This window comes from Pteropus vampyrus, unplaced genomic scaffold (genome assembly GCF_000151845.1).
Source record: "Pteropus vampyrus isolate Shadow unplaced genomic scaffold, Pvam_2.0 Scaffold275, whole genome shotgun sequence".
Classification (NCBI taxonomy): Eukaryota; Metazoa; Chordata; class Mammalia; order Chiroptera; family Pteropodidae; genus Pteropus; species Pteropus vampyrus.
The window spans coordinates 27,223-40,402 of record NW_011889056.1 but is presented as its reverse complement, the minus strand read 5'-3'; the positions used below and the strand labels follow the sequence as shown (position 1 = coordinate 40,402).

The window sequence follows — 13,180 nt, the reverse complement described above, 5'->3', positions numbered from 1 at the left end:
GTTCCGGAGCAGATTTCCAGAAAGGAGAGAGCCATGCAGAAAAAATAGCTCCCCCCAAATCTCCATAAGATCCTCCTTGAGTCTTTCCTAACTACCAAGCCATGCATGCATAGAGAGAAACTCCAAAAGACTGAGAAAAGCATGACCAGGAAGCCATGAGCCGAATGATTCCCAGAACACAAACATAGGCAGATGTTCAGGGTCCAGCCAACCAGAGCAGAGTCCTAAATGATCACCTGAGGCATCCGGTAAAGAAACGAAGGAAAAAGAACAGGTGAGACAGACAGAAACAAACAGCAAGATGGTAAATTTAATACATCCAACCACATGCATAATTAAGTTAAATGCGAACGGACTGAACACTAATTAAAAGACAGAGATTGTCAGACTTTAAAAAACGAGACTCAACTATATGCTGCCGACAAAACACTTGAAATAGAAAGACTTCAAATGTAAACACATGGATGGGTTAAAAATAAAAGGATGGAGAACAATATACTAAAACCAACAGGAAAGGCAAAAATAATCCCCATGTCATAAAAACATGAGGGAGAGGAGGAATGATGACTATGATTCAGAGCTCTGGAGACCTTACTGAAATCCTAGGACTAGAGCAGGAAGAAAACCAAGTAGCTCAGGTATAAAATCAACAGGTGGCAGAAAACCAATAAATAAACCAATGAATGAATAAATAAATAAATAAAAATGATTAAAAAGGTCAACAGGTGGCCAACTCACGATGACTTGCAGATTACAAAAAAAATGCAAATCTCTCGTAGAAGGTGTAGAGAGACAGTAACCGGTTGAGAAAATAATCCAAAGAGGGTAGGGAAAGGGGAGAGAACAGCTAAGTATATATGTGCATTTTAGGAGAAAAAGGGGAATAAACTGAGAGCGACTCGTTCCTAAAATGAGCGCACACCTCTATCGCAATGTGCACCACACGGGGGTGGAGTCGGGGTCTAGAAAGGTCTTCTGCTTTCTCTTTCTGTAAGTGTGAATTTTTTGGTAATCAGAAAAGAACAATTTAAAAAGATGTGGGTAGATTTTGGCTAAGAAAGATGCTCAGTATGCAAGAGGACAGGGCTGAGGCCAAGGAGACAACGGGGAATGGCCTTCGAAACTGGGCAACATCCCAAGGTGCCCACACGCATAAGGCGGACGCAAGGGAGGAGGGCTGACAGGAACTTGTGGGTAAACCCCCACGCTATCAGCCATGGCTAGGTGGGAACAGAAGGCCTCCTTTGGTTCCAACATCCACAGAAGCCCCGTTCCCATCTTTAACCCGCTGCCCAGCACAGGTGATTGCCCAGCATGTGAATGAAGCCCTCAGTGCCCAGTAGCCAAGGACCCTCTCTGAGCAGTTGGATTCTTCCTGGTATACATGTGATGTCTGTTTGACGCTGGCTTCCAATACAAAATGAACCGGTCATAGATAATTGACACAATTAATTTTTAAAAATTTACTTCCAATTGACATCAAGTAGAATGGCTGTGGGGGGGTGGGGGGAGGGGGGCGGTGAACACCTTGCATTCACCTTGTGAGAAAGATGGCCTGTTATGGACCTTGGCTCACTGCCCTCAGGCCTAAGGGTTAAGGCCTAAGGCTTTAATCCCTATAAGGCTCTTCTAGCCCAGGCCATCAGGCCCATATTCTCCACCCCAAATCCCAGGCATTCCTTCCAGACATTCTGACCTTCATTCTTCCAAGATATGCCAAGGCGATACCCCTCAGGGCCTCTGAACCTGACACATGTGGCCTCATCTAAGAATATGAGCGTCGCTCAAGTGTCGCCTCCCCAAAATGCTTCATTCTCCGGTCCTATTAGGGTTCGCTTTTCACTACCTAAAAATTATCCTCCGAAATTACTAGTTTTTACCTGATTCTCCCCAAGAGAAGTGTCACCGCCCACAGGACAGGGGCCTTCCCTTTCTTGGTCACCCCGATCCCCAACATCTGCAACAGCTCCCAGCACTGAGCAGGCGTGATAAACAGAGTGGACTTCCATTCACAGAGCACCTACTACGGGGTTGGCAACCCTTTCTCCTTTCACTTAATTTAAGTATCACGACGGATAGTTATTACACCTCCATTTGACAGAGAAGGAAGTCATAGATCCGAGAGGTTAAGTCGCTTATCTGAGGTCTAGCTCCCAAGATTTGAGACTTTTCGAACTACACTAGAGAAGAGACAAACAATATGCAACCCTCTAACACCAGAAGATGGGCAGTCACGGAACGTCCTCACAGCCTAATGGTATATATGGGTTTTGGGGAGTGACTTCAAATCATCCTATTAATAGGCCACCACAGACCCTCACTGCGCAATAGATACACCACTCTCTCTCGCCCCCTCTCCCACAGAGTTCTTCCAAGCCACCCACATTTAATTGAGCAAATCCTCCTGAAGTGTTCCATTTAATTGAGTGGATCCCATCAAAGTGTTTTTACTTAATTGGCCTGATTAACTGTTCAAATCCCAGAGCCACAATCCCCAAGTGAATCGTTCATTACCCCTTCCCATGTAGCAACAGGGGTGGCCCTTCCTGTACCAGGCTTGCCCAGGAGACTTTACTCGAGGGCACTTCAATCACCACCCACCATAACAGAGCCCACGGACACACAGAGATCATTAAGAAGGTGCTCATAAAAACAGGAGGGAAAACGTGAGCCCTGATTTCACAAAAGGAAGCCAAACTCTGTATAATTAACCAAGTATATCAGGTAAAAGCTTTAGGAAAAGCAAAGAAAAGATCATTAAAAAAGATAATACACATTAACCCCCACTGCGGTTAAAAATAAAATTATCATCAATCCGGAAGACAATCTGATCATTTAGAAGCCATGCCGTGTAACTGTTCTACTTTAAAATGGTGGACTGATCTGGAAAAAAAGCCAGACGTTGTGACCAAAGTGACAAAAACAGGTGTTCGGTGCCTTCCAAAAGTGGACCTCGGGGGATCAAGGTCAAAGCAATTCCAGGCAGAATATGAAAACCACTATCATGGACCCCATAGATACAGCAGGTGAGGCTGACCTTCAACGTTAAGTCACCGTGGAAAAGCATGCCCCGAACCTCATATGGTGTATACTCCTACACCCATCCCGGAAATGGCAGTTTGGAGAAAGATATGGGAAAACAAATCTCTGCCTCTTAACATAAATATTACCCTCCTTTAAGTGACATCTGAAGTGTAGTATAATGACTGTACGCTCTCAGAGAGCAAAGGCCCTGTCGAGGCTGACTTCAGAGTCCACCTTGAACCTAGTCAAGTGCCATGGACATCGCAGTGAACAAAGGGAAGTCACGTCCACGCTAACCCACTGCCTAACAATCTGAAAAACCATGCTTTGTAAAACATGAGCACTCATTGAGTGAACAAATAAATATCCCCGACAGTGCTTTAGATGGCAATGTGAATTTTAACCAAGTTATTTAAATCGAACTTTCTGTAGAGGATCAGAAACATTAACGGAACCAAAATAATCATTCCACTTTGATCAGAAAAAACAAAGTAATGGAGTCAAAGGAAACAAAAACCAACCTGTGTCCAAATGGTAGGGAATCAGATGTCTTCTGGTCGCCTTCAGCTGCGGCCCCCTCCTCAGGATGTCCGGCTACTAGGAAGGGTCGCTTCAAAGCCTAGAAAATCAGTGTTTGTTGGATCCCACAGGGCAAATAGCCAAACAACCTCCTCAGCAGGTGCTGTCCATCCCTGGGTAGTAGGGGCAGGGTACAGGCAGCAAGGCCACTCAAATTAGATCTACCTGGAAACTTCTGGAAAATTCCAAGTGGTGCCAGATCACCTAGACCCCCAGGAGTATATCTAGATAAGGACCTACAGCAGAATGTCCTCAGGCCCCAAAAGACAACAAATAGCTCCTGGTGTTCCTAGTGCTCTGAGCCAGAGCAAAAATGTCCTGGGGGGGCGGGGTTATAGGTCACACAAAAGAAAATATAGCCACTTCCACACCAGAGACAATACTTCCCACAGTCCCGCATCCCCACTCATGGGGCTTTGTAACAGCACGGCCGGCTAAAAAGCCTACAGACATGGTCTGTAAACACCTAGACTTACCTAAAAGGGACACACAAGGATAGCTCATCATGTCTTGGAATAATTTTGAGCAATCAGTTAAGCAGCTAAGTTTCCACTTGTTGGATTGAAATAATTTGAGGAGGCAGAAGCAGACTTGGGAACATGTCTTTTGGGGTCATGAGTGGTCAAGCAAAAGGACAGGCTGAGTTTAAACACACTCGACACCGATACTCCCCCCGCTGCAACCCGCTTCCACCAAGCAAGGCCAGGACACTGAGCTGAGCCCATGGGCTGCAGCTGGACCAGGCCTGGCTTTCACATGCTCTCCACCTGTCTGGTCAGGACGTGGCCCTCAAGGCCCCATTTGGGCCCACCCTGTCCTGTGCAAATTCAATGCTGTGAGAAGTGGCAGAATCCTAAAGGGCCAAAAGAGAGGGTGTTTCACCAGGAAAGTCTGTTTCTCCCGGGATGTTTGTGTCTGTATGTGTCTTTTTTTGTGTGTGTGGGTGGGAGGCATCTGTCTCCGTCTTCCCCAGTTTTCTTCTCTCACTCTGCCTGGGCACCTGTCCCTCTCTGTTTAGGTTTCCATTTTCTTTCCACTCTATAAAAAGCCAGAAGGTAGACCAGAAGGAGATTTTGTAGTGTTTGTTGTACTTAATTGAGGAAAGGTTTATGTTCCCATTTCCCCAAGAAGATGCATGGCATCTTAGTAAAAATCAAAAGAAATTGTTAGTATAACTCCGTTTAGGTTACCCTGCCCTGAATATAAAATATTCTGGGCCACTTGGGGGAGCCCAGGCAGCTTAGGGCCAGGGATGGATCGGTGGGACAGAACCCTGGCTTCGAGTTCGCTAAGAACTCAAGGGGCAGAGTAACAGGTGTGGGTGGTCAGTGAAATATTTCTTCTTCAACCTCAGCATTGAGGGCTGGGATGGGAAGCTAAGTCTCCTTAGCACTAGGCCATCTAGAATCTGGAAACTTCCTCACCTCTGCTCGGCAGACAGGATTCTGGCCCATGAGCCTTCTGAGTGGGAGCCTACTCTGTGCTGTCAGACTTCTGGGAAGAGAATTTACACTTTCTAGCAATTTTCCAAAGGGTCTCTCACCCAAAGAAGGCTGAAATCACTGCTTAATAAGATTCTAAATATAGATCCAGGGACGTTTTGGGGGGAATGGACGGGACTGTGCCAGGCACTATGCAAGCTGCTTCTGCCTAAAGGCCCAATGTGGGAGGGTGGGTGGGGGCAGGGGTGAGACAGCATTAGTGCCCAGAGGGGGTGCTGTTCTAGCGATTCCATCTGAAATCCTTTGGTACAGGAAAAATGTCGGGTCTGAGGTTGAAGAAGAAATATTTCACTGACCAAGGAGACTGGAGGGGGCTGGTGGCTGGGCTAGGCAAACGCTGCCTGGAGGGCCTCAGTTGGAACAGGGTGGGACCTCCGGGAAGAGGGCCAGGATTTGGGGGGGGGTGGGTGATTGAAAGAGACCATGGGCTTTGGGCGGCAGGCGAGTGTGGGGGGGGGGAGGATAGAAAAAGACATGTAATTAATCACCCAAATATAGACTAAAGAAGGCAGCAAAGGAGTTTGGGGGGCGCTGGAGCAGGGGACGGTGGCCCCCAGAACGGTTTACAGAAAAAGCCCTGTTTAAACCGAGGAGGGCCTTGAGCCCGTCTTCACCCGGCGAGGGTGCCCCTCCCCCTCCCTCATAGCTCTTGAGCTCTAGCGCCCCCATCCTCCCCGCCAAGCTGAGGATCGACCCCTACCAAAAAGGAAAGGAAGGACTCCACTAGCAGGAACCGTCCGCGGCTCACTCATGCGGCGCCTCTGACTGCGACTGAGCCCCTCCCCCAGACCCGGGAAAAGCCCTTTAAACACGCACACCAACGCTCCCTCCCCCTCCACCGCGCTTGGGGAGAGGGTCTACTCCTTCCCACACTGACCCGTTCCCACCCCTTAGCGTCTTCCAAAAAAGCAACATAGGCCTCAACACGCCCGCAATTCCCGCCGCCGACCGCCGCCCCCCACCCGCCGGAGGAAGGCCTTCGGGCCTCCTCGGACCCGCCATCCGAGACCGGTTCACCCCTCCAGCTGGCCGAGACGTCCTCCCCAAACAAGGCTTGACCATACCCACCCCCACTCTCCGAAACACTCACTCCAACATCGCACACTCTCCGAGGTTATCTCCATGAGCATCCTCCTGCTGCCCGAACGATCATCTCGGCCCCGCACATTCACCCGCGACTCCGCGCGCGCACTGTCCTGGGCCTCCAGGACATCCTCTCGCGGCCCAAGCGATCATCCCTCTCCACACACCCTGCCGCGCTCCGCGCACATCCTCTCATGACCCGCACGCTTACCTCGGCCAGGCGGCAGTTGACGCTCGGCCCTCGGCGAAGCGGCGCTGGCACGGCCCAGGCAGGCCCGGCGTGGCAGGAAGCGCCACGGAGCGGACCGCGTCTGGGTGAGCCCAGCAGCCCCTCGGCGCGTTTCCGGAGCCGCGGGCGCAGCCAGGGGTAGTGGGGAAACGAGGCCCCGCCCCGCCCCCGGCCCCTCCCGGCCCGCGGGTTCCGATTGGCCCGGAGAGGAGGCAGGGCGGGAATGGGGCGGGACTGAGGCCTGGGGGGAGGGTCAGGCCAGAGCCCCTGGGAGTCGCGCGCGCGGGCTCGAAGCCAGGTTGGAGGGGGGAGGAGTGGAATGAATGTACCAATGAATGAATGAATGAATGAATGAATGAATGAATGAACGAACTAGCGAACGAGCCGACCAACCCACGAAAAAGGGAACGAGGGAATGTAAAAGACCCCTTTCCCTTGGGCACCTTCTGGACGGGGATGATGGCGGGGAGACGAGAAAGGCGCGCGAAATAAAGCAAAGTCAGCCCCCTTCCCACCTCGGAAGTGTCGAAGCGCCTTACTGAGTCACCAAAGATGTGAGCCCTGACTTTGCCGGGCATTGAGAGGATATCTGTGAGCAAAACCAGGCCGCATGCCTGCCCTCTGGGGGTGCACATTTGGCGCCTAAGAGCGCCTGCGAGTATGTGTGCGCGCGCACTTGCGGGGGTAGGGGTGGAGGAGAAACTCGCTTGGGTCAATTTCAAAATATCAGGTCATAATGTGAGGGAAAAGAACTGGATTCTTGGATCTGGGGTGCTGCAAGTAACGATAGCTAGTTCCAGATGAATTTGCTGTCGGTCAACCAAAACCTACGAAACTGCAACCGCCCTGCAGTGTGTTAAGCCCGTCGGTGCTTTCCTGAAAATGCCAATTTGAAAAGGAAGATGATAATCGACAAGGATCACTATGCAGCACATCAGAGTGTGAAGAACATCAATTAGGGTGATGGCTGGGGGACTTCAGTGAGATGAGACTTGAATGACAAGAAGGACTCAGCCATGTGAAGGTTGTTGAAGACAGGAAGAGCATCCACAGGAAAAAGGAACAGCAAATGCAAACAGCCTGTGACAAGAGCAAATTGGGCATATTCCAGGATCAAAAGTAAATGCTGGAGTGCAGTAAGTAAGCCAAGGGAAATAAGAGTCACGCTGGAGCGGTGGGCCAGGGATTAATATTAAGTCTGAAGGACATGGTCTAACTCTTTTCTTCATTTTAAAAATTAATTAGCATTCAATGCTTTATTAGAAATAACAGTTATAACCAATTTCTTAAATATTACATGCTATCAATTTTTTTCTTATTTTCCCTCCATATTTTATTATGAAAACTTTGCAACATACAGATGAATTGAAAGATTTGTACCCAGATACCATTATGCTCTACTTCCTTGATTGCATGGTCATCCTTTTGTTACTGATCCATTTCAAAGTAAGTTGCAGATATCGATCAGTATACTTTGCCCCTAAACACTTCAACATACATAGCATTAGCTAGAGACCAATACCTGTTTACTGTTATTTTTGTTTTTTGGAGGTAAAATTTACATACAGTGAAACACACACATTTTAAGTGTCCCCTGCAGTGAGTTTTGACGAATGCATACTCCAGACTCCTGTCAAGATACAGAACACTATCAACACCCCAGTAATTTTTCTAGTGCCTATTCCCAGTCGGTCTCCACCACAATCCCACACAGGGGCAACCACCCTGTTTTTTTTCCACCATAGATTACTTTTGCCTGTTTGAGAATTGAGAACTTCGTAAATGGACTAATGCGGTATATGCTATTTCATGTCTGGATTATTTCATTCAGTATGATAATTTTGAGATTTATCTGTTGTTGAAGGTGTTACTGCTTTTTTTTTTTCATTTATTACTGAGTAGTATTTCACTGTCTAGATGTATTGGACTTGTTTCATTCACTCCTCACTTTCCAATCTGGGTTGCTTCCATTTTGGACTACTATAAATAATGCTATTAGGATCATTTGTGTACACGTTTGTGTAGACATATGCTTTCTTTTTTACTTGGGCAAGTACCTAGATAGGGAATTGCCATGTTATAAGATATTGTTTTATAAGAAACTGCCAGAATATTCTGCAAAGTGGCTGTACAATTTATGTTCCCACCAGAAATGTATGAGTCCCTTTTATTTCCAATCCTCCTTAACAATTGGGGTTGTCAGCCTTTATTTTTAGCTATTTAAGTGGGCGCGAAGTGGTAACTCATTGTGATTTGAATTACCATCTCCCTGATGACTAATCATGTTGAACATGATGTTTTTATGTGCTTACTGGCCACTTCTCTATTTCCCTTTGTAAAGTGTCTGTTCAAATAGCTTGCCCACTTTTATGGGATTGTTTGTCTTTTTATTATTTACTTGTGGGTATATTAAAAAAAAACACAAGATCTTTGGAGGTATATTTGACATATGACAACCTGGACGTGTTTAAACTGTACAATCTGACAAGGTTTGACATGAAACCATGACCATGATCGAGGCAATCAACATATCCATTACTCTCAAAGTTTCCTCGTGTCCCTTTGTAGTTACTCTCTCCTGTCTCTTCTTGTTTCTCTCGTCCTCAAGCAACCACTGATCTATTTTTTGTCGTTATAGGGTAGTTTGCATTTTCTAGAGTTTTATATAAATGGAATCATATAATAAGTGTTCTTTTTGTATCTGGCTCCTTTCACTCAACAAAATTATTTTGAGATTCATCCATATTGTTGCATGTACTAACAGTTCATTCATTTCTATTGCTGAATGGTATTCCATTGTGTAAATGTACCATAATTGGTTTATCCACCCATTGGTTGATGGACATTTGTGTTGTTTCCAGTTTGGGGCAACTATAAATAAAGCTGCTATGAACATTTGTATACAAGCCTTTATTTGGACATGTATTTCTTGTTATCTTGGGTAAGTACTGAGGACTAGTATGGCTGATAATATAGTAGAGGTACACTTAACTTTTTAAAAAACTACCCAACTGTTTTATAAAGTGGTTATACCATTTTAATTTCCATCAGCAGTGTAGGAGAGTTCCAGTTGGTCCACATTTTTGTGAATACTTGATATGGTCAGTCTTTTTAATTTTAGCCATTTTGATAGATATATAGTATAACCTCATTAGGGCTCTAATCTGGATTTCCTTGACTAGTGGCGTTGAGCATGGTTTCAAATTCTCATTAGCCATCTGTATATCTTCTTTGGTGAAGTGTCTGCTTAAATTATTCCTTTTGCTCATTTTATTATTATTGGGTTATTTGTCTTCTTATTAAGTTGTAAGAGCTCTTTATAGTTGTAAGAGTCTTTTGTCCTGTATATGCTTTGCAAATATTTCCTCCTGGTCTATGGCTTGTCTTTTTGTTCTCTTAACAGTGTCTTTTGAAAAGCAGAAATTCTAAATTTTGATTAGCTAGCTAAATTTATCAAGCTACTCTTTTATGAATTATGTTTTTCGTGTCATATCTAAGATATCTTGGCTAACTCAAGGTCATAAAGATCTTATTTTCTTTTAGAAAAAGTTTTATGGTTTTAGATTTTATATTTATTTATATTTCTGATCCACTTTGAGTCATTTTTTGTATGTAGTGTGAGATAGGGGTCAAAGTTCATTTTTGTGCATGTGGGTATCCCGTTATTCCAGCATGATTTTTTGAAAAGACTGTCTTTCTCTGTGGTACTATTCTGTGATTTTGTCAAAGATCAGTTGTCCATAAATGTGTAGATTCAGAACTCTGTATACTGTCCCATTGAAGTATTTTCTATCTTTACACCAGTAATGTGCAGTTTTTATTACTGTAGTTTTATAATATTTTTTGAAATCTGAAAATGGAAGTTCTACAACTGTTATTTTCAGTGTTGTTTTCACCAGTCTAGGATTTTTGCATTCCCACATAAATTTTAGATTCATCTTGGTTTCCAGAAAAAAATGTCTGATGGGATTTTGATTGGAACTGGATTTAATTCTGTACATCGATTTGGGGTGAATTGACGTCTTAACAATATTGAATTTTTTGACCCATGAAGGAAGTCTCTCTCCCCATTGCTTTTGGTCTTTAATTTTTCTCAGCAATGTTTTGTAGTTTTCAGTGTACGAGTCTTTCATATCTTTTGCCAGGTCAATTCCTAAGTGTCGCATATTTTTATGCTATTGTGAATGGTACTGTTTTTAAAATTTAAATATCTAGGATTGTTCATTCTTAGTATATAGAAATGCAATTGTTTTTTGCATATGAATCTTAGCAGGAACACATAGAATTCACCAATGCATATGCACCAATAGCAGAATTTCAACCTATATGAAATAAAACTCGACAGAATAGAGAAATAGATATTTCTACAATTATAGTTGGAGATTTTAACACCCTTGCCTCAGCAATTGATACAACGACAAGAAATCAGTAAATATATAGAATATCTGTATGCCATTATCAACCACCTTTACTTCCTTGAAATTTACAGAACACTATACTCAGCAACTGCGCACGACAGATTCTTTGCAAGGGCACATCGTACATTAACTTCAATAGATCAAATGCTGGGCTATGCAACAAATCTCAATACATTTGGAAAAAACTTAAATTTTACATAATAAATTATTTGTGTTTATGGTGGCATTCTATTATAAATTAATAATAATAATATATTCCCAAATATTTGGAAATTCAACATTATGCAGCTAAAAGAACCCATAGGTCAAATAAGAAAACACAAAGGAACTTAGAAAATATTGAAATGGGTTGATAATAAAAATAAAAGATCAAAATTAATGGGAGACAGCTAAAGAAGTGATTAGAGGAAGATTTTTTGTTTTAAATCTTATATTAGAAAATAAGAAAGGCACTACGATTGTCGTTGATAGGCCATTTTGGGGCTGGAGGGCCAGCTTTGCCTGATTCCAAAGCCCCTACTTTTTCCAATGCATGGACTTCCTTATTGGGGAGGGTCCAGTTTGCAGCATAAGGAGCTGTGATGATGAGGCTCCTGAGTTGAGACCAGCCATCCCGTGTCTGTTGTTGGGGTTCCTGGCATGATGACATTGGCCGGGGAATACAGAGAGGCACGAGGGACATAGCACCCAGCTGCCCACTGACGCCCATCTTCCCGGCCCCAACCCCAAACCGTGAGTTTTCTCTGCTCTCTTTCCGTCCCGAGCTCCCCACACCTCCACTAGGCCATTTGGGGGCTGGAGGGCCCATGGGGGTGCCTGTTGCTTCCGGAGGCGTCAGGCTTTGCCACATCGAGCCCTTAGCAAGCAGGCCCCGTGCCAGGGCGACACCGACACCTCCTCACGGGTTCTCCTGATCCAGTCATTTGCCCTTCACCCAGACGCAGAGATCTTTCTCCCTCATCAACCTGGGGCTTCTGGGAGCCCGGGGAAGCCCACGTGGCCTTAGCACAGAGGGAGCTACCTGGGAGCCCCTGGACTGCGCAGCCCCGGGCCGCGCGTTCTGCCGCCTCCCCGGCTCCAGGGCTTTGCGGTGGCCTCCGCAGTGGGCTCCACGACCCGCGGGCGGCGTTCGCCCGCGCCACAGCGCTCGCAGACGCGGAGACAGTGAGCAGGCCACCAGGGGCTTCGCTGGGGCGGGGACCCCAGAATTGCCGCTGGCCGGCGCCCCGGGTAGGAGCCGGATCGCAGCCCAAGCGGGAAGGCAGTGGGGTGGAAGGGGGTCTCGGGCCCTGGCGGGGAGCGGAGGTGGGGCTCCTGGCTGCGGAGGGGCAGGTGCGGGTGGGATGGGAGGGGCGCTGGACTCGGCCGTGGGGGCGCGCAGGGGGTCTCCAGGTTGCGCGCGCGCCCCGGCCGCTGGCAAAGAGAGTCTGGGAGCGCTGCGGGCTGCGGGCTGCGGGGCTGCGGGTGGTGGTGGGAGGGGCTCCGCTGGTCCCGAGGGATCAGGGGATCCGCCAAGGCCAAAGCGGGTCTCCTCGCTGCGGAGGTGAGGGGTGCGGTGGGGGCTGCGAGCCGCCGCGGTGGGGGCGGGGGGCGCGAACCGGCCGGGAGGAGCTCCGGGCTGTGCGGGGCGCTGCGGCGGGCCGTCGGCACCAACGTCCCTCTCGCCCCTTTGCACTCGCAGGCCGCCTGGGCAGAGACTGCGACAGTCTGTCTGCGCGCCCCTGTCTGATCGCGTCGGTCCCCCCAGGTGCGGGCGATGGCACTGGCGATGCTGCGGGACTGGTGCGGCTGGATGGGCGCGAACGCTCAGCGCTCCCTGCTCATCCTGGGCATCCCGGACGACTGCCAGGACCAGGAATTCCGGGAGGCCGTGCACGCGGCCCTGTGGCCCCTGGGCAGGTACCGAGTGCTGGGCCAGGTCTTCAGAAAGGAGCTCGGGTCCAGGGTCGCCTTGGTCGAGGTCTCTGACTATTTAAACCGAAGTCTGGTCCCGCGCCAAATGCCAGGCAAGGGGGGCCCCTGGACTGTGGTCTTCCTGCCCCAGGCCCCCGATGCCGAGTCACAGGATGGACCCGATTTCCCTGCACAGCCCCAGAGGCGAGCGGTGCCTGGCAGGGCAGGCGAGGCAGCAGCTGCAGGCGAGGCTGGAGCCCCAGGTGAGAAGGGGTTTGCGGGGGCAGCAGGAACTGCAGATGCGGCCGGAGCCGCGGGTGAGGAAGCCGCAGGTACCGCAGTAGCTGCAGGTGAGGCGAAAGCCGAGGATGTGGCAGTAGCCTCAGGTGAGGAGGAAGCTGCAGCTGAGGAAGGAGACAAAGATCTGGCAGGATCTGCAGGTGAGGCGGGAA

The 13,180-nt window shown here is 47.8% G+C and overlaps 2 protein-coding genes across 3 annotated transcripts in view; one reads left to right on the top strand and one right to left on the bottom strand.

Annotated features, from left to right (window-relative positions):
• ZNF275 (zinc finger protein 275) overlaps positions 1-6,538 on the bottom strand; it is a 14,383-nt gene extending 7,845 nt beyond the window's left edge. Inside the window, exons 1-2 of one of the 2 annotated variants that reach the window (XM_011375516.2) lie at positions 6,400-6,538; positions 3,546-3,643 (exon numbers count right to left, since the gene is read on the bottom strand). The gene's annotated coding sequence lies outside the window, so the exon portion shown is untranslated. The remainder of the gene's footprint in view (positions 1-3,545; positions 3,644-6,399) is intronic. The other variant, XM_011375517.2, reaches the window with a different exon arrangement.
• A 6,065-nt stretch (positions 6,539-12,603) lies between these two features.
• Positions 12,604-13,168, top strand: PNMA6F (PNMA family member 6F; the record flags this gene model as incomplete). Its single annotated transcript, XM_023520651.1, has 1 exon — positions 12,604-13,168. A coding segment is annotated over exon 1 (565 nt), but the record flags the coding sequence as incomplete, so codon positions are not given.
• Between the last annotated feature and the right edge of the window lie 12 nt (positions 13,169-13,180).